This window comes from Rhinopithecus roxellana, chromosome 9 (genome assembly GCF_007565055.1).
Source record: "Rhinopithecus roxellana isolate Shanxi Qingling chromosome 9, ASM756505v1, whole genome shotgun sequence".
Lineage (NCBI taxonomy): Eukaryota > Metazoa > Chordata > Mammalia > Primates > Cercopithecidae > Rhinopithecus > Rhinopithecus roxellana.
The window spans coordinates 48,616,967-48,639,694 of NC_044557.1; the positions used below are offsets into that span (position 1 = coordinate 48,616,967).

Consider the following 22,728-nt stretch of genomic DNA (forward strand, 5'->3'; position numbering starts at 1 on the left):
GTTATCATTTGGTGTTTGCTTTGTGTCCTGTATGAAATATGCTTGTGTTCTCAGCTAAAATGTTTAGACTAGACATAGATGAAGCATGCACCAAAGCCACAAGGATTCATCAAGTTTCATGGCCACTTATGTGTCAAGGCAAATCAAAGGTGTTTTGACAATTAGCTAATAGAACAAAGAAACAAAAGAAAGGAGACAGATCTCTATGACTCAACTGATAGAGCGGAGGCATTTGCCGAGTTTCCTGGTAGATGTGGTTCCGTAAAACGTCCAACATTAGAATCCGTGTCTCGGGAAGAAACCACCTCATATACCAAGAACGAACCCTGATGATGTTCTCACTGATAGTTCTCAGTGTGCTGCCATGTTCCCAAAGTGTGAAGGCTACCTCTTTATTATGATGCTTATTACATTTTCTATAGTTAGTGGTAGGTTTGCCTTTCTCTGTGATACCCTTCAGCGCACAAAAACGTTCATGTTTGTTTACCCCATCTTATCCTGGTACCAGGGATGCGTTGTGTGTTCAAATAATTATTTGATCAATGAAAATGAATACTCCCTGACATTTTAATTTTCTTCGTAATATAACCTTTGAATGATTTACAATAAATATAGAAGGGCATTCAATATATATGTACTTTTTTTTTTCACTTCAGTTTCTGTTAGGGAGAAAAAAGTCTGAATCTAAATAAGTCGCATACAATGATCAAGCTTACCAAATAACTAGTAAGAAGTTCAAGTTTCCACTTTGATTTGCCCTTGCAGACACAGCCTGGGAGCATGGAGAATTTTCTGGTAACAAATGGGAATCTGGCCAACCAGTGATCTCTACATTAGCATTCTAATAACCAGAGGCCAACGTGCCATAGTGCTGTGTCAGAACTAATTTATGAAACTAGGTCCAAAGGCTCATTAAAATGGTCACAATTCAGTGACTGCCCAGTAAAATTAGACTACAGTTTCATTCTTATAACACTGAATATTTTAACATACTATTAAGGACATACTTCAAGTGTTAAAACTAGCTTTAATTCTGTGAAGGGAAAAACAACATTAGAAAGCTATTTACTTTTGTAGAAAATTGGCTCCAATCTCAGATTTTTTGGCTCCAAATGCTTCAAGTGTTCATAGTTTAGAGCCCAGGGTGGGCTGTACTTGCATTTGCAAGTCTGGTACATTTGTGGGGTTTTTTTTTGTTTTGTTTTGTTTTGTTTTGTTTCCTCAGAGTAAAAGCACTGCTGTGTAGCTCTTGCAAACCACAGGGCTGTGAACCCACCTGGCCAGGAAATTGCAGGCAGCACAGTTGGGAGTTGAATTTTCTTCTCCTCTGCTGCCAGACAGATCTCCCTACAGCACTCTTTAATCAGGCATCCTCTGCCGTGATGCCAGAGCTCCTGGGACGCAGAGTGCATTGCTTTACAGGCTGCTTTCCACAGCCAAACTGGGTTTGAGTGGCATAGAAAGTGCGACATTCAAAATCTCGTGAAGAACAAGGAGAGGTAGTGGGGAAAGTTCTAGACTGGGAGTCTGGTGCAGCTGCAGTTCAATCTACTGCTAACTCTCAGACAGTCCTGTCTGCTGCTAGGGCAGGGTATCACCTCTTTTGCCAGCACAATGCTTGGCACATGGGTTTTGCTCAATAGGAAAGGTGGTTATAGTGAACTGAACTAACAGTACAGATAGGAAAGCCATTTAATTTCTCAGTATCTCAAACACCTATATATATGAAGTGGGAAGAATGGCTCTTGCTGTGCTTATTTCACAGAGTTGTTCTGAGGATCTCAAGTAATAATAACTACCAAAACACTTTTTGGTGGTATGGTGCTTATACTTGGGTAATGTATGGTTATGTCCATTCACTTGTCAAACATAATAGACTGCTTTCTTTATCTCTTGAATTTTTATTCGATGGAACAGCAGTGTGTCCCTAAATCTTTTAAATGTGAACAATAAAAGATGTGAAATGACTTTTCCTGGCAGTCTGCATGCCATGACTGAATTATTTAGACTTCTATTTAAACCTGGGTGAGGTAGAAAAAAAAAAAAAAAAAACTCAAAGAATAAAGATTTGTCTTTTAACTAATTATTTATGAAAAATGTTTCTTTTAGACTTTTCCACATTTAGAAGATACTATTGATAGTTTGGATGTCCTGTTATGTTATAAATTAGATATCATTTCCATATCAAAGTTAAATATCTCTGAAAAGTGACAGAGCCAGCAGGGACTGCTAGTGGTAGAGTAAGTTCCAAGTATCAGTTTATTGTAGCAGTGTAAATTATACTTAATTTAAAAGACTACATTAACTTTTTTTTTTTTTTTGAGACGGAGTCTCGCTCTGTCACCCAGGCTGGAGTGCTGTGGCCGGATCTCAGCTCACTGCAAGCTCCGCCTCCCGGGTTTACGCCATTCTCCTGCCTCAGCCTCCCAGACAGCTGGGACTACAGGCGCTGCCACCTCGCCCAGCTAGTTTTTTGTAGTTTTTAGTAGAGACGGGGTTTCACCGTGTTAGCCAGGATGGTCTCGATCTCCTGACCTTGCGATCCGCCCTTCTCGGCCTCCCAAAGTACTAGGATTACAGGCTTGAGCCACCGCTCCCGGCCTACATTAACTTTTAAAATGAGGGTACTCCAAGTTGAATCCATGGCAAATAAATAAATATACAATGTTTTCCTAAATATGTCAGGGTATCTCATAAAGCAGTATCCTGAAGGAGCTCTGATTTGATGGATGCTAATAGATTTATTATCCAAAATATCCTAAATTCATGTATATGTAAGAACATTTGAGTTAAATACAAGTGAGTCTTTTTTTGCAGTTTTATCTTAAGTGTAAATAGCCAAGAAAAGGATATAATGTAACATTTTTTACTAACAGTTTTACTGTGATAAATTTGTTTCACAATACCTAATAACATCTCCCAGCTGGGCACGGTGGCTCACACCTATAATCCCACCACTATGGGAGGCCAAGGTGGGTGGATCACAAGGTCAGGAGATTAAGACCATCCTGGCTAACATGGTGAAACCCCATTTCTACTGAAAAAAAAAAAATACAAAAAATTAGCCAGGTGTGGTGGCACACACCTGTAGTCCCAGCTACTCGGGAGGCAGTGGCAGAAGAATCGCTTGAACCCGGGAGGCAGAGGTTGCAGTGAGCTGAGATTGCACTACTGCACACCAGCCTGGGTGACAGAGCGAGACTGTCTCAAAAAAAAAAAAAAAAAAGAAAGAAAAAGAAAAACTCCCAAAACATTGTTCTGATACACACCACTTTAGAAAATGTGTTGGCAAAATGTGTTTGGTTAGACTTACTGGAGCCCAAACAAAGTTATCCCTTTTGATCTGTATAAATTTAATTAACAATAGACTTACTGAGCATCTGTTGCCTAAACAGCAATGTGCAGAGTGCTGAAGGTCATAAGAAGCTGAATGAAATTATGACTGCCCTTTAGAAGTCCAAAGTCAAAGGGCACCCATACTCAGTGTCATGGAAATGGTGTAATAAAGTAGGTGCAAGGAGGGAGAGTCACATCTATATGGGTGCAGAATTGAAAGTATCTTCCCAAGATTCAAAAACATGAAATACTAGAAAGTCATTGAGATCATCTGTAATAGTATGCTTACAAAGATTGGTCAAATAAACATATTTGCGTGGCTGGTTAGTATTTTGGTGGATGACACTTCGGAATAGCACCTGTCTCCATTTGCTTCATGTCATTTGCCTCAAGTTAGAATAGGTTCAGCTCATTGACTTTTTTCAGCTCCATAACTTTATAGTTATTTCTGTCATAGTATCATGGTATTGCTTATTCAGTTTTAAAATAAAGAAGAAACGAAAATTGGCTAAATTTTTGAGAGCAGTTAATATATTTTTAATTCACTTACTGTGAAAAAGATACCGTTAGTAGTCCAACAGGATATTTTTCAGTTGTTTGAACCTGAGGTTTAATATCAGAAGGATAATTTTGGAGCAAATTTTACTTTTTTATACTTTTTTCATGCTAACTTGAAATATTGAAACTTCAGAATAGAGATGGGTCTATTCTCTGTTTACAGAGAATCATGGCAAAATGCAAATGGCCCTTCTCCCTTCAAGTGGGGTTGTGCCAGGCATCAACTAGCCACAGGTAGAGTTTTCTTAGCCTGTGGCTAGTTCTCTTCTGCTTTATCCCTGTGGCTGGAATGGAGTGAGGGTAGCTAGCTCCTCCACACAGATTGTGATGTGTAGTGCACCCAAACATAAATAAGCCTTATCAAAAGAATTCATTTAAATAGTGCCTGTTTGGTTTTATCAGTCCTCACTCAGAAGAATATAATTCTAATAGCCAGATAACATGGTGGACCAGCCTAGTATATAGGCATCTGTAAAGGTACTTCTGCACAATGACTACAAATTTAACTAGGCTTTTTGAAATATACCAAAAGCATTTATTGGGAGTGGTTAAACCCACATCATTTCTTGAAAACAATTTAAGAGCTCTGAACATTGATATTTTGTATAAATCTGCTTGTAAATCCAGAAAACAAATAAATAACATCTTACTTTTTGTATCTCAATGTTTTACTACAAAGCCCCTAGCTTACGAGAGTGTAGAAAATTGAACCTTGGTCGTTCTTCCATTTACTCTACTTTATGAGTAATTTACACAGTGCCAGGACAAGCAGGGAACGAAACCTCAGGAGACCTCTCTGTTTTTGGTGACCACAGAGATACTGCTAGGATGCCATACTGTGTGTCTGGTCCCTTCAAGGCCAATAGCTCTTGAGGCCTGAGAACCTAAACCTTGGCTTCCAACGAAGCTGGATTGTCCTGAATACCCAATTAGATCTTGTATTTATAAAAGTTCAATACAAAGGGACTGCTCGTTCATTTGAATCTTGGCAAAGCTTATGTTCAGCATGATTACCTGAGCTCTTTGCCCACTGTACCCTCCTCCGTGGAATACTTTCTGCCCCTTTCACCCTTCTGTCTACTAAAACCAGGTTTCAGATGATAAACAATATAGCACTGCAAAATATGTAAATATGCATACAGATATCCTTCACTTAGGACGGGGCTACATCCCAATAAAACTTTGGCAAGTTCAAAACACTATAAATTGAAAATGCATGGCTGACTAGGAGCTATGGCTCACTTCCACTGCCCAGCAAAGCGAGAGAAGTATAGTTTCTGCAGAATACAAATTGCTTTCCTACCTTTTAAAAACTCAAAAATCATTAAGTCAAACTGTCGTAACTCGGTGACCATCTGTATTTAAACATAAATTTCCATACATCCAAAAGAAAATTCTGCATTTGAACATGCTTCATTGTATACAAGTGACAAAGTATTTTCTTCAGCATTTTCAATACCTTTGAAAGGAAGTTAATGTGTGGAAATACTGAGTTTAACAACATTTCATGAAAGGTTTTTCATCATATGAATATGCTGTCAAGCTCCTAAGTGTGTTTTCAGAATCACTGACAGTATATTATTTTAAAAAACAAGATAATGCTACAATATTTTGTCAATAGACTGAAGTCTCAAGCTTTTCATTGATGAGAATAATTTTACACATTAATTTTATGTCATTAAGTCTAAGCTAGAAATATATAAAAGATGTCTGATGATATTTTCATGGGCATGTGCCCTCTACCATCATTACAGAGCTTAAAAACCTTGTAGAAATCTTTTTATTTTACATGTTTTTTGTTACAACTGTGTCACATCTAAAAGATTCAGACAGTCTTAATCTTGGCTGTGCCTTATTCCAAGTCATACAAGAGTCACTGTCTTCATGATTGATTCGTGGGTCTTTCATCTACTCAGTACCCTAAATTATATCCCACTCAAATCAGGTTTGAAGCTCTAATTGGGGTTTCTAATGATCTTCTCACACCCAATAATCCACCCACAACATGTTCTCTTTTCTTAAATATACCAGCTCACAATCTGCTAAAACCATTTGTTCACTAAAACCTAATGTCTCTAGCCCAGCATGGTGGCTCACACCTGTAATCCCAGCACTTTGGGAGGCCGAGGCGGGTGGATCACTTGAGGCCAGGAGTTGGAGACCAGCCTGGCCAACATGGTGAAACCCCATCTCTGCTAAAAATGCAAAAATTAGTCGAGCAGGATGATAGGTGCCTGCAATTCCAGCTACTTGGGAGGCTGAGGCAGGAGAATCACTTGAACCCAGGAGGCGGAAGTTGCAGTGAGCCATGGGCGACAGAGTGAGACTCCGTCTCAGAGGGGAAAAAAAAAACCTATTTTCTCTGACATGAATACTTATCAACACATAATTTACAATTTTCATTCTTATTAAATTCTTTATTAGTTATAAATTACATACAGAATAAAATAAGTAAGTTATGAGGAATAATGCTATAATTTAAAGCCATGCTCTTACCACCCAATTTAGAAATAGAAATAGTACCTTGCTATTAACTTGTCTTCTGAGTGTCATTTCCAAGTCCCACACTTTTTCTACCCCTTTAGAGGTAACCTTCATCCTGACTTCCCTATTTATCTCTGCCTTCTTTTTTTAGAAAATTTTTTATTTCCATAGGTTTTGGGGAACTGGTGGTATTTGGTTACGTAAGTTCTTTAGTGGTGATTTGTGAGAATTTGATGCACCCATGACCCGAGCAGTATACACTAAACTCAGTTTGTAGTCTTGTACCCTTCACCCCCTCCCACTTTTTCCTCCAAGTCCCCAAAGTCCATTGTATCATTCTTATGCCTTCGCATCCCCGTAGCTTAGCTCCCACTTATGAGTGAGAACATACAATGTTTGGTTTTCTATTCCTGAGTTGCTTTACTTAGAATTACAGCCTCCAGTTCCATCCAGATTGCTGCAAATGGCAGTAATTTGTCCCTTTTTATGCCTGAGTAGTATTCCATATATATATACTATATTCTGAGTATATTGTGTATACTATATGTGTGTGGTATGTGTGTGTATATATATACACACACACACATATCACAATTTCTTTATCCACTTGTTGACTGATGGGCCTTTGGGCTCGTTCCATATTTTTGCAATTGTGAATCGTGCTGCTATAAATATTCATGTGCAACTATCTTTTTCAAATAATGACTTCTTTTCCTCTGGGTAGATAGTCAGTAGTGGGGTTGCTGGATCAAATGGTAGTTCAATTTTTAGTTCCTTAAGGAATCTTCTGTAGTAGTTGTACTAGTTTACATTCCCCCAGCAGTGTAGAAGTGTTCCCTTTTTACCACATTCATGCCAACATCTATTATTTTTTAATGTTTTGATTATGGCCATTCTTGTGGGGGTAAGGTAGTATTGCACTGTGGTTGGGATTTGCATTTCCCTGATTATTAGTGATATGGAGCATTTTTTCAAATGTTTGTTGGCCATTTATATATCTTCTTTTGAGAATTGTTTATTCATATGCTTAGCCCACTTTTTTATGTGATTATTTGTTTTTTTATTGCTAATTTGTTTGAGTTCTTTGTAGATTCTGGATTTTAGTCCTGTGTCAGATGTATAAATCGTGAAGATTTTCTCCCACTCTGTGGGTTGTCTGTTTACTCTGCTGACTGTTTTGTTTGCTGTGTAGAAGCTTTTCTTTTCTAGTTTTACCCCATGTATTTTTATTTTTATACAATATATCATTCAATTTTGCAATTTAATTTACATAAAAGAATTCATACTGTCCGTATTTTTCCAGGGCATTATTTTTGTTCAGTGTTAGCTTTCTGAGGTTATCAATGTATCAATATTTCCTATGGCTCTAATTCATTTTCACTCTCTCTCTCTGTCATTTCTCTACTGTTGTATAGTATTCCTTTTGGTAAATATGCTACCATTTGTTTATCCTATTAAAAATACAATGGATATTTGTGTTCTTTTCCAGGAATCTTTTCAATTCCAATGTACTATAATGAACACACTTGTATATAGCATATGGTACACATGTGTAAAAGATTTTTTTAAGTGTGTACTTCCTGGATCACAGAGTTTGAACATTTTAAGTTTATTGGAAACTGCTGAATTATTTTTCAAAATAGTTTTTACCAATGTACATTTATATCTGCATTCTACACACATTCTAGTTGCTCAGAAATGCCAACATTTGATATTACCAGTTTTTGTAAACTGTAAATTCAATGAGTTTTATTTGTATCTCATGGTGTTTTAATTTGCATTTCCCACAACTATGAGGTTAAGCATTTTTTTCTTTTTTTTTTTTTTTTTTTTTTTTTATTTTATTTTTTTTTATTATACTTTAAGTTCTAGGGTACATGTGCATAACGTGCAGGTTTGTTACATATGTATACTTATGCCATGTTGGTGTGCTGCACCCATCAACTCGTCAGCACCCATCAATTCATCATTTATATCATGTACATGGTTAAGCATTTTTTCATGTGTTTATTCACCATTCATGTTTTCTCTCGTGTAAAGTGCCTTTACTAGGTTTTTGACTAATTTTCTATTTGGTGTTTTGACTCTCTTTCCTATGATATGCATGAGTTTCTTACATATTCTAGAAACAAATCATTTATGGTCCTTTTCACTATCTTTATGTGGCTTTTGATGACCAAAAATTCTTAATTTTAATGAAGCAGAATTTATCAATTTTATGTATTAAGGTTAGTGATTTTTTATGTCTGGTTTAAGATTATCCTCACATACTCTTAGCTCAAAAATATATTCTATTTTATTGCTTTCTAAACATTTTATATTTTTTTCCTTTGATATTGAGGCAACAGTAATTGATTTTTTTTGGTATGGTATAAGTAGATATGCAGTTTCACATTTGTTCATGTGGATCATTCCAGTATTACGGATTTAAGAATCAGTTTTTCCCTCACTGATCTGCTATGTCGGCCCCATGTGTTTATATATGTCAGTTGCATGCATGTATAGTTTTGTCATATATACGTGTGTGTATTTCATGTTCATTGGTCTCTTTCCTATCTCTGTACCAATGCTACAGCCTTAATTACCACAGATTTAAAATAAATATTGATAAGGCAACTTTATCAACTTCATACCTTTTTTCCAAGTGTGTCATGGCTATGTTTGGCCTTTGTTCTATTCTATAAATTCAGAATCAGCTTCTCAAGCTTCAGGCATATACATAAAAAATACTGGGGATTTTATTGGAATTACATGGAATCCATACTTATCTTGAAGAGAACTGACATATTTATTGTATTGAGTCTACTAATTTTTCTGTTTATGTAAGGTTACTGTAAAATTTTTCAATACAGTTTTATATTTCCATTAAGGTCTTTCAAGTGTTGTGATAGATTTACCCCTTAGTACTTTGTCTTTTATAGTATATAAATAATATACTTTAGACTATATTTTAAACATATGATTGTTGTATAGAGATATACAATTGAATTTTGTATACTGGCTTTGCATTCAATAAACTTATTAAACTCTCTTATTAATTGTAATAATCTGCGGATGCCTTACAATTTTTCTATATGAACCTACGTGTCATCAGCAATTAGTGACAGTTTTATTTTTTCTCTCTCATTTCTAAAATTGCTTTCCTGTCTTACTGCACTGACTAGGACATCTAGTATAATATTATATAGAGTTTAATATAGTGGGCGTCCTTTTAAATTATCTGATCTTAAAGCAAATGTGCCCAAAGTCTCACTATTAGGTATAATGGTTAATATAAATTTTATAGATCTTCTTTATTAAGAAAGGAAATATTCTTCTCTTCCTAGTTGCTAAGGATTTTGTCACATATTTGTCACCTATGTTGAATCAGATGATTATATTTCTCATATTCTTTAACCTGGGCATAGTGACCTGTCCCTGCTGAACCACAAGGAGCTGAAAACTAAAACTTATATTCTGGCTGCAGCAAATATCTTTTTTTTTTTTTTTTTTTTTAATTATACTTTAAGTTCTAGGGTACATGTGCATAACGTGCAGGTTTGTTACATATGTATACTTATGCCATGTTGGTGTGCTGCACCCATCAACTCGTCAGCACCCATCAATTCATCATTTATATCATGTATAACTCCCCAATGCAATCCCTCCCTCCTCCCCCCTCCCCATGATAGGCCCCAGTGTGTGATGTTCCCCTTCCCGAGTCCAAGTGATCTCATTGTTCAGTTCCCACCTATGAGTGAGAACATGCGGTGTTTGGTTTTCTGTTCTTGTGATAGTTTGCTAAGAATGATGGTTTCCAGCTGCATCCATGTCCCTACAAAGGACGCAAACTCATCCTTTTTTATGGCTGCATAGTATTCCATGGTGTATATGTGCCACATTTTCTTAATCCAGTCTGTCACTGATGGACATTTGGGTTGATTCCAAGTCTTTGCTATTGTGAATAGTGCCGCAATAAACATACGTGGACACATGCAGCAAATATCTTTAAGGAACAAACCAGGTGCAGTGTTCTTTTTCCGTTTGATTTCCTGTTTCCACTCAGGTGTGAGATGTTCTTCAAATCCCTTACTTTCTTGCTAGTTTTATGTTGCATTCTTTAAAAGGATACATTTATATTTTATCCATAATTTTTGGTTGTTTTCAGTGGTGGATAGCTCATTGTATTTAGTCCACTGTGCAAGAAATAGAAGTTTTCCCTTTCCTTTTTGTCAAAATAATATCCCTCATTTCTTGAAGCACATCATCTCCTTTATATTTCCCTTTCTATCATCATTTGGAAATTTTAACTTTATTCAATCTAGTTATTTATATTACTTTCCAAACCTTCTTTTCCCAACTTTCCAATTTCTCAACAGTTTTACATATTTCCTTAAGATTGAGGTTGGTCAATTGTGTGCATAGACGGTTTTGTCACATACTTAAACCTCTTTTTGTCTATCTCAGAGACAATAATATTTTCAGTTTATGAAGGCAAAGTATGTGCTCTCTTCTCCTTTTGACCACCTTGGAATTCAATAACTACATATTCCAGTTGCTGAGTGCATTTTGTTTTTCCTTTAGTAAACCTGGTATGATTGATGATCAAATCCTTCTAGCTTCCTTTTCTATATAAATGGAAAATATATCATGGGAAATTTAATAAGTCCTCCTATGGACAGAACTCTATTTCATACAAATGTTTATGCATACTGAAAAATTCTTAGCGAAAAATGAAAATCAGGAGAACATTTCATTCTCTTTTTGTTTCATGACGCATTTCTGGCCAATCACACTGGCTCACGCCTGTAATCCCAACTCTTTGGGAGACGAAGGCAGGAGAATTGCCTGAGGCCAGAAGTTTGAGACAGCCTGGGCCTCCTAGCCAGACCTCATCTCTACAGAAAATTTTAAAAATTAGCCAAGCATAGTGGCACATGCCTGTAGTCCTAGCTACTTCAGAGAAAGGAGGATTGTTTGAGACCAGGAGTTCAAGGTTACAGTGGGCAACAATTGCACCACTGCACTCCAGGCTGGGCGACAGAGCAAGACCCTGTCTTTTAGGGAAAAAAGAAAAGCATTATTGCTTCTCCTCACTTTGCTTAACATTTTGATTGTTTATAGTACTCATCGTTTTCTAATATGGTATATAGTTTTTATTTATTATGTTTGTTTCTCACTATCTTCCCCCAGTAAAATGTAAGTTCCACAAGGGCAGAGATATAATCTGTTTTGTGCATGACATATCCCAAACAGTGCCTGACATAGAGTAAATGCTCAATAAATATATGCTGAATGAATCAGTGGTGTACAATATTTGCATAAACAAATAGTAGAAAGAAAAATAAAAATTCATGATTTACTTTTCTCAAATGGTTTCATCTTTTCTTAATCAGTGCTGTTTTATTCTATGCTTTCAGATATCAACATGGCAGGAGAGCCCAAACCATACAGACCAAAACCTGGAAACAAGAGACCCCTTTCTGCACTTTACAGGTAAGTAGATAAGCACTGTTTTACTCTATATATTAGTGAAATTTTCTTGCAGCTTTATAAGGCAATATAACTTGTAAGGCATCCACTATTTTAAATAATAATCCTTGTGGGAATAAAGTTCAACAAATGTTGTTGGTCAACATATAAATATATCTTGCTGCATTGACAAGGATCTCAGATGCCTAACCTTCTCATATCTGCTTATACAACCCTTCTACAAGATACTTATCTAATAAAAATCACTAATAACTCTCCCTGACAAGTGGGTGGAAAGGTCAATGTTGGTTGACTTTTTTTTCTTCTTCTTCTTTGAGATGGAGTCTCTCTCTGTTGCCCAGGCTGGAATGCAGTGGCACAATCTCACCTCATTGCAACTTCTGCCTCAAAGGTTCAAGTGATTCTCTTGCCTCAGCTTCCCGGGAAGCTGGGATTGCAGGCGCCCACCATCACAGCCAGCTATCAGTATTATTATTTTTTTAGTAGAGACAGGGTTTCACCATGTTGGCCAGGTTGATTTCGAACTTCTGACCTCAGGTGATCTGCCTGCCTCAGCCTCCCAAAGTGCTGGGATTACAGGCATGAGCCACCATGCCTAGCCCTTGGTTGACTATTAACTGCATACCATATTCTATAGCTATTTTACATATGTTGTTTAATTTAATTTTCACAAGGCTCTTGCAGCGTAGATATTCCTGTTCTCATAATGCAGCTCAGGAACCTGAAATGCAGTTTCTTAGTGATTTTTCTCAAGGTCACACAGCTGGTGACACCAACAATGTCACCAATACTCAAACTCATGCCCTCTGTACCTTAAATTCTTTCCACTCAATCAATCAGCCTTGTTTATTACAAAGTACATGTTTCTTTCATGCCCATTTTTCCCAGACAACAAATATAGTCCTTCTCTTCTGCAGAGAGATAGATCCAATTCCTTTAACCTTTCCTGAAGTGCTTGGGTCTGAGTCACTTAACACTCTGGTCTTTCCCCTCTGCATGCCCCAATTTGTCAGTGTCTATATCTATACTGAGAATCCAGGTGGAGAGAGTAGACTAGACTTAGCACCTTTGTTGTTCTGTACATACTTCTATTATGTTAAGTAGACTTGAGCTGATTTGGGGAAGAGTACAAGAGTAAACTTATATGACTTTCAGTTCTTTAAAAACAGCCACTTCTGAAAAATTATGTTCTGCTGTTAAACCATATGTCCCACTTCATGTACTTTTGCCATTAGTTTTTGTACTGTAAGTGCTGACTTTGTGTCTATCGCAGTTAAATTCTCTTTTGTTAGATATAGCCAATTGTTCCAGGCTATTGAGATCTCTTATCATCCAATTTATTTGGTTTTCTCCTAGATACATATCATCAGTCCATCAGCATCCACATCTGAAAAGTTAACATAGAAGTGTTGAGCAAGGCTTCCTTTTTCTCTGATATCATTTGGATAAAGGAGAATTAAGTTGTATGTGTTTAAATTGATTATTTTCTGATTTAGTGTAGTAAGAAGAGTGCTCAAAAATAGCCTGGAGCACTTTCCTTGTTTTTGTCCTCTGAAAACTAGCGTATCTTCTTTTCAGCCATTTATAGCCTCATTTTCTGAACTGTAAGATGAGGGTCAGAACTAGATCGCTTCTAAGGTCCTAGTCATCCCTAGTACCCCAGGGCTCTCCACTGTATGCTATTCAGAGATTTTTAAAGCTATACTGAAAAATACATCATAATTTCTGTTATTTTGGTTGATTTAGTTTTAATAAAACATTTTCTTAAAAATGGAAAGCAATAGAATATAACAAATGTTGATAGTGGATCATGGGGTAATATTAACATTAAAGAGCAGAGATGATGTTATCAACAAGAAGCAAATGACACATTCTGTACCTTGTTTGAGGTAAAGGAGACGATTTATAAAACTAAGAAATGCAAACTATATTATCAGATTCATTTGTAAATATATACATTAGAGCTCCAGCTAATGCAGAACATTTGAAAAGTCATATTTTCAATTACTGTTAAAACAAGCTGCCAATGGCTTTTTTTCTTATCAAAGAGTTACTACTGTCTGTGCAATGGTGTTAATTTTCATATTTTCTCTTTTCTTGGATTGTTTTGATTTTCTTATGAGAATGGAAGCTCATGACAAGAATAAATATCATTTTAACTATTATTTCTCTATTACTGTTATGTTCAATTGTGTTCAGAAGAATTAGAAGCAGAATTTCATTTCAACATGCTGTACTGTATACAAGCCACATTAGTGAGAAAGTGCTTATTTATCCTCCTTTTATCTGTTTATACAAATTAAGGCTGTGGTACACTGAAATTGCAAAACAGTAACAAAGGGAATGTAAGAACGTGAATGTATAGCCGAGGAAGCCCTTTTATACACATTTTCTCATGCTCATGTAAGCTTAAAAAAATTACCTTAATTGTATGTGTTTTCATAGTCATCATTCATCTGTTCATCAGATAACTCTACAAAATTGGTAGTATATACTATGCTGTATAAATGAGAAACCTGAGTTTCCAAAATGATGATAAAGGTTTGTTCAAGACGAGATCACAGGATTAGGAAACGAGCTCTGGTTTTCAGCCTTCATGTGTAGTGTTCTTACCACTAGATTACAGCTCCCTATATTTAGTCACTTGCTACCATCTAAACAACACAGATAGGGCAAGTAGAGATTTTCTGAACCTCAAACCAATCGTCAATACTATTACTGTCCATGAATACCATGCCAGCAAGTGGCAGAGGAAATACTATACAATAAACACTACATAAGAAAAACAGAGATACCACCTATTTGTGTGATCATAGGGCACTGGTTTTAAGCTTCAAGTAAGTTCTTTTTGTAACATAATAGTTGTATAATTTTCCTGATAGGATAAAGTTGCATAAATGAGGTAAAAGCACTTAGTTCAACGTAGGGAATATGGTGGCGGCTTGGAAAAGGGATGGTTTCTGCTTTCCTGTTCTTTGCATCTCTGAGTCTGTTTTTTTGTTTTTGTTTTTTGGTGGTGGTGTTGTTTGCTCGTTTTTGAGATGGAGTCTCGATCAGTCTCCCAGGCTGGAGTGCAGGGTCGTGATCACGGCCCACTGCAAGCTCCGCCTTCCGGGTTCACACCATTCTCCTGCCTCAGCCTCCTGAGTAGCTGGGACTACAGGCGCCACCACCACACCTGGCTAATCGTTTGTATCTTTAGTAGAGACAGCATTATGACTGTGTTAGCCAGGACAGTCTTGATCTCCTGACCTCGTGATCCTCCCACCTCAGCCTCTCAAAGCACTGGAATTACAGGCGTGAGCCACAACACCTGGCTTCTGAGTCTGTTTTCTTATCTGTAAAATGCAAGAGGGGGAATTGTTTCATTTGTTCATTCATTCATTAATTTATACAAGATATATTTATTGTGTATTTACTATGGTCTAGGGACTGTAATAGTGCTTTTCTTAGGAAACTAGCATAGAAAATGGCAAGAGCAGGGTGAAGAGAGAGCATAACGTAATGAAAGTAAGTTATTTGTATGAAGGTAGTCTCTGATTTACCTTCCTGCTCTAAACTGCTATGTCTCTATAACTATTCTATTTGAACCACTAAGTGAACTGCCACCAGACTTTCTTCTTCACATACATCCACTTTATCTCTATTACCAATCACAAAGTGGTGTTCACATGAAATATCCACTGAGGCATAACTTTGATTTGTTTCTTCTTTTAATAGGATTTTCAACTCAGCCAAGCAACCTACAATAAGGCCTTATCATGTGCTGAGTAAACATGGTATACATAGAAAATAAAACAGAGTGAGACTTCAAAAAGCTTACAGTCTTATGCATAAGTTAGATGCACAGATGAATAAAGACAACTGAGAAGTATGCATACACTTCTATAAGAGAATAAATGAGGAAGTTACTGATTCTGCCTAGGGGTAAGGGAGTAAAAACATCTGGAAAGTTAAAGGAAGAAGACAACACTTCAGTTGGCTTTGGAAGGGAAAAGAGAGGGAAGGGTATCTCATAGTAGGAGCTAGGATAGCCTACTTGGTGGGGAATGGAAAACTGGGACATTATGGTGCCCAGGCTGTGAATATATCCATATATCAGGTTAAGGAGAGCTGACTTTTATTCTGTAGGCAACAAGGAACCACTTAAACATGGTGACTGATTGGAAATGGGGCTGTGAGGAGAGTGAGAGTCACACATATGTCCAAGGTTTTCTAGTTCAGGCTGTTGAGGGAATGATCACATGAGTGGAATAGAAGAAATGGGAAACACATGATAAGCAGTGGCAGGCTCAGGTGTAACGTCGAGGAAAGGGAGCAAAAAGGAATTATTTCAGTCTTGGACATGAATTCATAAAGACAGACAATTCATTAAAATAGCACTTGCAATAAAAATGTCTCCCATTAGAGTCTATTTGTAAATGAAACATAATTAATCATTTGTGAACATTTCATAAATATTGGACCTGGTCCTAATGGTGAATAGCTAATCCATTCTCTAGGGAAAACATTGTAACTTTTAATAAATTGCTGCTTCAAATATGTTATGTACGTTACACAGTATCTGTGGCACTCTAAAATAATAATTCTCCCCCAGGACGTGAGTTTTCCAGCATGCCAACTTTCAATTAATGCTCAATAATTGCTAAATGAGAATAATTGTATGATGGTTTTGCTTCTATTTGTAAAGTAGACAGACCTTTCCTCCTTGATGGAAAGCTAACAAAAAATATCAGAGAACAAAGACAGTATTTATCAGAGCTGAACAAGAATGGATTTTTATTCACCCAGAGGTGACTCCCTCCTACTTTCAGGGAACTCAGATCAGTAAGACATGTAGTATATATAGTTTCATCCTGTTGATTCTGTAAAAATCAATCATCTGGTACCATTGCCAAATATCACTTTTGGCTATCATACAAATGCCTCTTGTAGCAACCTTCCCATTCCCACCCAGATGACCATGAGAATCAAGACTCTCACAAGTTATTTCAGGAGTCTTTAAGATTGTCACAAGATAACCTACAGTTACCACCACCATTTTAAGATCATCACAATTGGTGGTGGTCACCATGAATGTGGGTTATATTACAGTAACTCCAATGATAAAAAAATAATAATAATAACTTACAGAGCACAGACCAAGTAAGGTGACTGCAGCAAAATATCTCTGGTGATTCATTCACCACTGGACCTACGTGAGTTTTGTTTTCATCCTTCATGGTGACTCTAGCACATCATGGGAAAAGGGACCCTGAAATCACCTAAAATGTCCCCTAGAACCTTGAAAGTAGAAATGAAAGTAATGGAAGCTAATTTCAGCTAATGCTAAATAGTAAAAATCAATATGAAGGAAAAATATCCTGGTCATTTTCACTTCATTGACTTGTACTGTTTGCTGAGAAATGTTTACCAATTAGCTATTGATCATTTTATTCATTTTCTGTCTCCTTTTATAACATCAAGGATAATACACATTCCCTTTCAGAAGTTTAATATTTCCATTATTATTATCTCCCTTTGCACTGGCAAACGTTTCCTTCCATTTCACCTACCCAGCCAGATGGGTCCACTCAAACTACAGTGTGAGGAGGAGAGGGAAATGTTTTCTCCTCCTCCCCATATTAATACATCTTGTCCTTCTGAAACTGACACAAACCCGAACACAGACCTGCCTCCCTGGTTTACTTTGAATGTATGTTATTGCTTAGGTCTACATAGCAATTGCAGTCTTTTTCTGCTCAGGATCCTATCTTTCCTATGCAACCAAATTATTGATGTGTGGTTATCAAGATCCACAAGAGAAAATACCAAAAAGAGTGTATATTTCTAAAACTCAAACCTGAATATCCATACATCTGGGTAATTGAGGGAGAGTTCTCTAATTCAGAAATCTCCACAAATGAATGTTGAAATGCTTTTGTACTAGAAAACGTGTCAAACATTCACTTTATTGATGGTTTAAAATTGTGCAAATGCTTGTTTAGTTTGTTTGGTGGAAAAAGTGTTAGACCTACCTCCTAAAATAACCTGAGCGTTATCAGTGTTTGAATTTGATCTTTTGTTCCTTAGCTTTTTGGGCTGCATAAAGGAAGATATAAAATTTCCTAAAAGGTAATGTATTTAAGGAACCTGCAACTATTAGAGATACTCTACAAATTTTAGTTATCTTCATCATTATGATTATTCAAAGAAAACTTCTATAATAAAGTATTTTAGGAGGTTTTTTTAAAATTATACTTTAAGTTCTAGGGTACTTGTGCACAACATGCAGGTTTGTAAAAGTCAGGAAACAACAGGTGCTGGAGAGGATGTGGAGAAATAGGAACACTTTTACACTGTTGGTGGGACTGTAATCTAGTCCAACCATTGTGGAAAACAATGTGGCAATTCCTCAAGGATCTAGAACTAGAAATACCTTTTGTTTGTTTTTTAAGACAAGGTCTCACTTCATCGCCCAGGCTGGAGAGAAGTGGGCGTGATCTCAGCTCACTGCAACCTCCGCCTCTTGGGTTCAAGTGATCCTCCCATCTCAGTCTCCTGAGTAGCTGGGACTACAGGTGTGTGCCACCATGCCTGTCTAATTCTTTTTTTGTATTTTTGGTAGAGACAGGATTTTGCCATGTTGCCCAGGCTGGTCTCAAACTCCCGAGCTTAAGCAATCTGCCTGTCTCAGCCTCCCAAAGTGCTGGGATTACAGGTGTGAGCCACTGCGTCCAGCTTGAAAAGGTTATTTTTATATGACGATAATGTTTAGCTATGATGATGTTGCTAAATCTCACACCGTCAACTAAACAGGTTAATGATTCCTATAACTTCTTTAAAAATAAAAATTTTTAAAGATTATTTTACTTATAGTATGTTCCTCACATTTTAACACTAAGCAAATATAACTTATAGACCTTTTATTTAAAATGTTCAAAAAAGTGCTGACACTATACCCATTAAAATAGTTCTGCTGCAGGCAATTCTCTCTGCTAGGCTAAAGAATGTCCTATTTGCAGTTTTCTGTTATGTTTTTAATGCATGAATATCCATTAATATCTTCTGCCATATAGAAATAGTAGGGTAGGGGTTGAGGGAGAACTTAATGCAGAGAATCCATCTCTAAGACCTTTGCGGTTTCTGTTGCTAGGCTTCAGGTTATTTGAAAGACTACATTTCTATTTTTTGGTTTGAAATAGTTTATGATGAAAATCCAAGAAAGTAAAACCATGCAACCAATTTTAAAAAAAGAAAAGTAGCAAGAGTCAATAATTTGGTGGGAACTGAGGGAGGAGGGCGGATAGGATCAAGCAAATCAAGCAAAAGTTTAATTATACTAATAAAACTTATGCAGTCACAAAGTATTACATGAGCACAACAAACTTAGCCATGATATTCCTGGTAGTCAAGGTGAAAACAGGAGCAAAATAATCTATGTAACCATGTAGTAAAAGAGAATATTTGAATATGTGTGAGAAGAAACTATGTTTTCCTAACTCTGTTTTCTGATGTAAACTTATTATATAGTACTTCATAGGAAGTCATCTAAACAGCATAGCAAGTACCACCCTGCGTAGCATTTACACAATACATGCATACACACACACACACACACACACACACACACACACACACACAGGTTTTAAAACTGATGCCATTTTTCTTATGAGCTCAATAAAAGCCAAGGATAAACTGTAGTAGAACAAATCACACAAGATTCCTTTCCTTTCTGCTTCTCCCACGGCAGTTTACTATACTATGACAAATTTATCATCCTATACAATTCTAGGAGTAGTGTTCCATATAGCTAGATCTACAGACCAGGCCTTCAAATTGCCACATAGCTGCATACTTGGAGGAGATAGAAAGCAAGAGTGGGCTGACCCCTTGGTTGGCTTATCCACTCAGCTTCTAAGACTAGAAGAAAAAGACCATGCTTGGATGTCTAGAACCTTTTACACAGTGACCACTTGACCTGCTACTTAAGACTCCTCTTTCTTTGAGGTGGGGAGAAGTGGAAAAGGAATAGTAAACCAAGCATGGGATAGAAAGGGGTGAAATTTCACATCATTTTTACAGTTGGCAGGTGCCAATGAAGACAGGCAAATGATTCTTTCTAACTGTTGATTTTACTATACCTTGGAAGCTGTAGCTTGTCATGAAATTGTTGCCTTCTTTTATATATAAAAGCATGGTTCTGTGCTGAAGCTAAGATCTCTTCATCAGCAGGACTCACTGTTATGGCCTTTTATGCTATATTCTCCTGGCATCTCACTGTGGGGTATTGAGGTTAGAGCACCAACAACAGCACTAGTCCCTACTAATCCAGCTTAGCAGGAACGTGTGCATTTCATATTGCTGGGTCATTGAGCAAGGACTCCCTACCTGGCATGAAGATGCTTTGTGGGTTTTATCTTGCAAAGGGCAATGCCCTTGCTTGCTTATAAGTTGAAGTATCTTCACTGTCAGTGTTGATTTCATTTGTTTTCATCATTTTGTTGGTATTGTTAATTGTCTTTGTATCCAGTGACCTGTTTCTTGTTTTAGAACAGTCCTTGGTAGGGAATGAAGGGTCTTGAGCGTCCAACCTATGATAAATTCGTAAGTCCGTTGTTTGTTTTACTTTTGAATTGTTATCTCATTCCCTTTTTGCTCACCATATCACCTTCTTCTTCTCAATCTATCCCTTTATTCAAGATTCCAGGATATGATTGCCCTTCCATATTACTGTATGGAGGGTAGCATGAAAGAAATTGAAATGTGTCTAAAGATTTATCTCTAAATGAATCAAATTAAAGACTAAAATTTTTAATGTTACAGCGTTACTCTCTCATCATACTGTTGGGGAAATGTAATTAAAACAAATATTTTCCCGACTCAGAAATCCTCTCCACAAAGCTAATGGAGAAAGAAAAGGCTTGTATTATTGAATAAACATTAAACCAAAATGTGTTGCACATCACAGGCAACCTACGAGACTGAAGACAGAAAGAAATCTTACCTTTTTATGTAGCTAAACACATGCAACCTATTACATACATATTTTCAATATCATCAATAACTAGTCCTCAAGTAAGAGGATTGACAGCACCATTTGTCATAGATCCTTCATTCTAACTTTTCCTCGTAATTGGGGTGACCATTTATTTATGTTAGTTAATTGACTTTATGCAAAAGAAAAACAAAGTTTTCATATTCTCATGAAAGGAAGTAGTTCTGCAATTTGGAATAAGCCTCCTGTCCCCACTGTGCCTCCCCCGGTCCTTGAGGTAGACATTCCTGAGCCATAAAGCTGACAAAATGCCAATCTAGTCTTCAAGTGGATTTATATGTATTTCAAAAAGAAGATGGAGTAATTGCAATTAACAGTTTTCTAAAGTAAATCCCCAAATCAAAATAAGGGAAGGAAATCTCTTTCTTTATTTTCAATAGGGAGAATTAAGCCACCTGTTTTTAATTTGTGTTTGTCATTGGAAGCACAAGGAAGAAAAATCAAGGTTCAGAAAAAGTGAGCAACCAGCCAGGAAGTCTAAAACCTAGGGCTGGGGTTCAGATTTCCTGCCTCTAACTCAAATCATTCTGTATTTTGCTTCTAATTTTAGGTTTTTAGGATTTTGTCTCATTTTTTAAAAACAACAGTACAATTGAGAGTGCCATTTAAGGACCGACCAGTGAAGACTGATGGAAAGTTCCTCTTTTTTCACCCATTCCCTAGCAGTTAGAACCCTGTGCTCCACCTCCTGGTTGCTCCTCTAAAGCCCCTGCAGCCACATCAGGGCTTCTTCTATAACACAGTCTTCACGCAGGCAGAGATGCTTTAGCAACAGACTGACCGTGTATCTTCTAACAATGAAATAAATGGTAATAAACAATTTGACAAATGTGTAGAAGAATGTTTGAGCCCACATAAAATGAGGAGAGGAGAGAAGAAGAAATGAATATTAACAGTGTAGATGGACATGATTAATGAGAAACCAAACAGCCCTTTTTCCACGGTCATCTAGTCTTACTCTTACAATGTGAATGATTTTATTAAGACACATTAAAATCATTTTACAAAATTGGCGAATTCTATTATCTTTATAAAAATGTATTTTTCCCTAGTCCATTAAAGTTTGAAAATACTTATTATAAATTATAAGCTAGAAGATTCTAGGTCATAGAAATATTTGAATGTCAGTTATAAGCAAGTTCTGCACAGTAGAAAAGTGGCATATAGGTTTTTTTTTTAGTGTTGGTTGGTTTTAATTATATTATTAGAAAATAATCTACAATTTCCTTATAAAACTTAAATAAACTATTTGGTGTCTTTGTGAGAGTAATTCTTATGATGGAATTGTAAGTACTAGAAGTGAAGCTAGATAGGCCTCCTTTTTCCATGTTTAGACAGAAGGCAAAAGGGAACACCGCATAGTCTCACTAGATTAGCAGTTGGCTGTGCATGACGAATTCTTCACACAAAAATTCATTATTTTAGAAATTGTTAAACTTTCTAAATTTTTTTCTAGTGGAATTATAACATGATTGATAATTTATTTTTATTGGTATGTCTAAATATCACAATACTCAGGGATCTTCTCCCAACTCTGAGAGTTGACATCTATTTTGCTTATGTTTATTGTATGAAAGAATCAAAGGACAAGGGGCTTATTTGAATTAAGCATATTACATTGCAGCTGAAACTGAGATGCCACATAGTTTATGTGGGGTTTAGGGGTGCTTTTTGTTTTTTACAATTTTAACTTTTGTTTTAGATGTAGGGGGTACACGAGCAGGTCCGTTACCTGGGTATACTGCATGATGATGAGAGTTTGTGTTTATTTGACATTATTTATTTGACATTATCTCCTCTTCCCACTCAGTCCTGAAGATTTCAGTGTTCATTAGAAGCAC

The 22,728-nt window shown here is 36.6% G+C and overlaps 1 protein-coding gene across 22 annotated transcripts in view; it reads left to right on the forward strand.

The window, feature by feature from the left end:
* Positions 1-22,728, forward strand: part of RALYL (RALY RNA binding protein like) — a 737,403-nt gene that overhangs the window by 587,690 nt on the left and 126,985 nt on the right. For all 22 annotated transcript variants that reach the window (XM_030938231.1, XM_030938233.1, XM_030938241.1 and 19 more), the window contains one exon: positions 11,778-11,853. In XM_030938231.1, the coding sequence (XP_030794091.1) occupies positions 11,778-11,853 (76 nt within the window). The remainder of the gene's footprint in view (positions 1-11,777; positions 11,854-22,728) is intronic.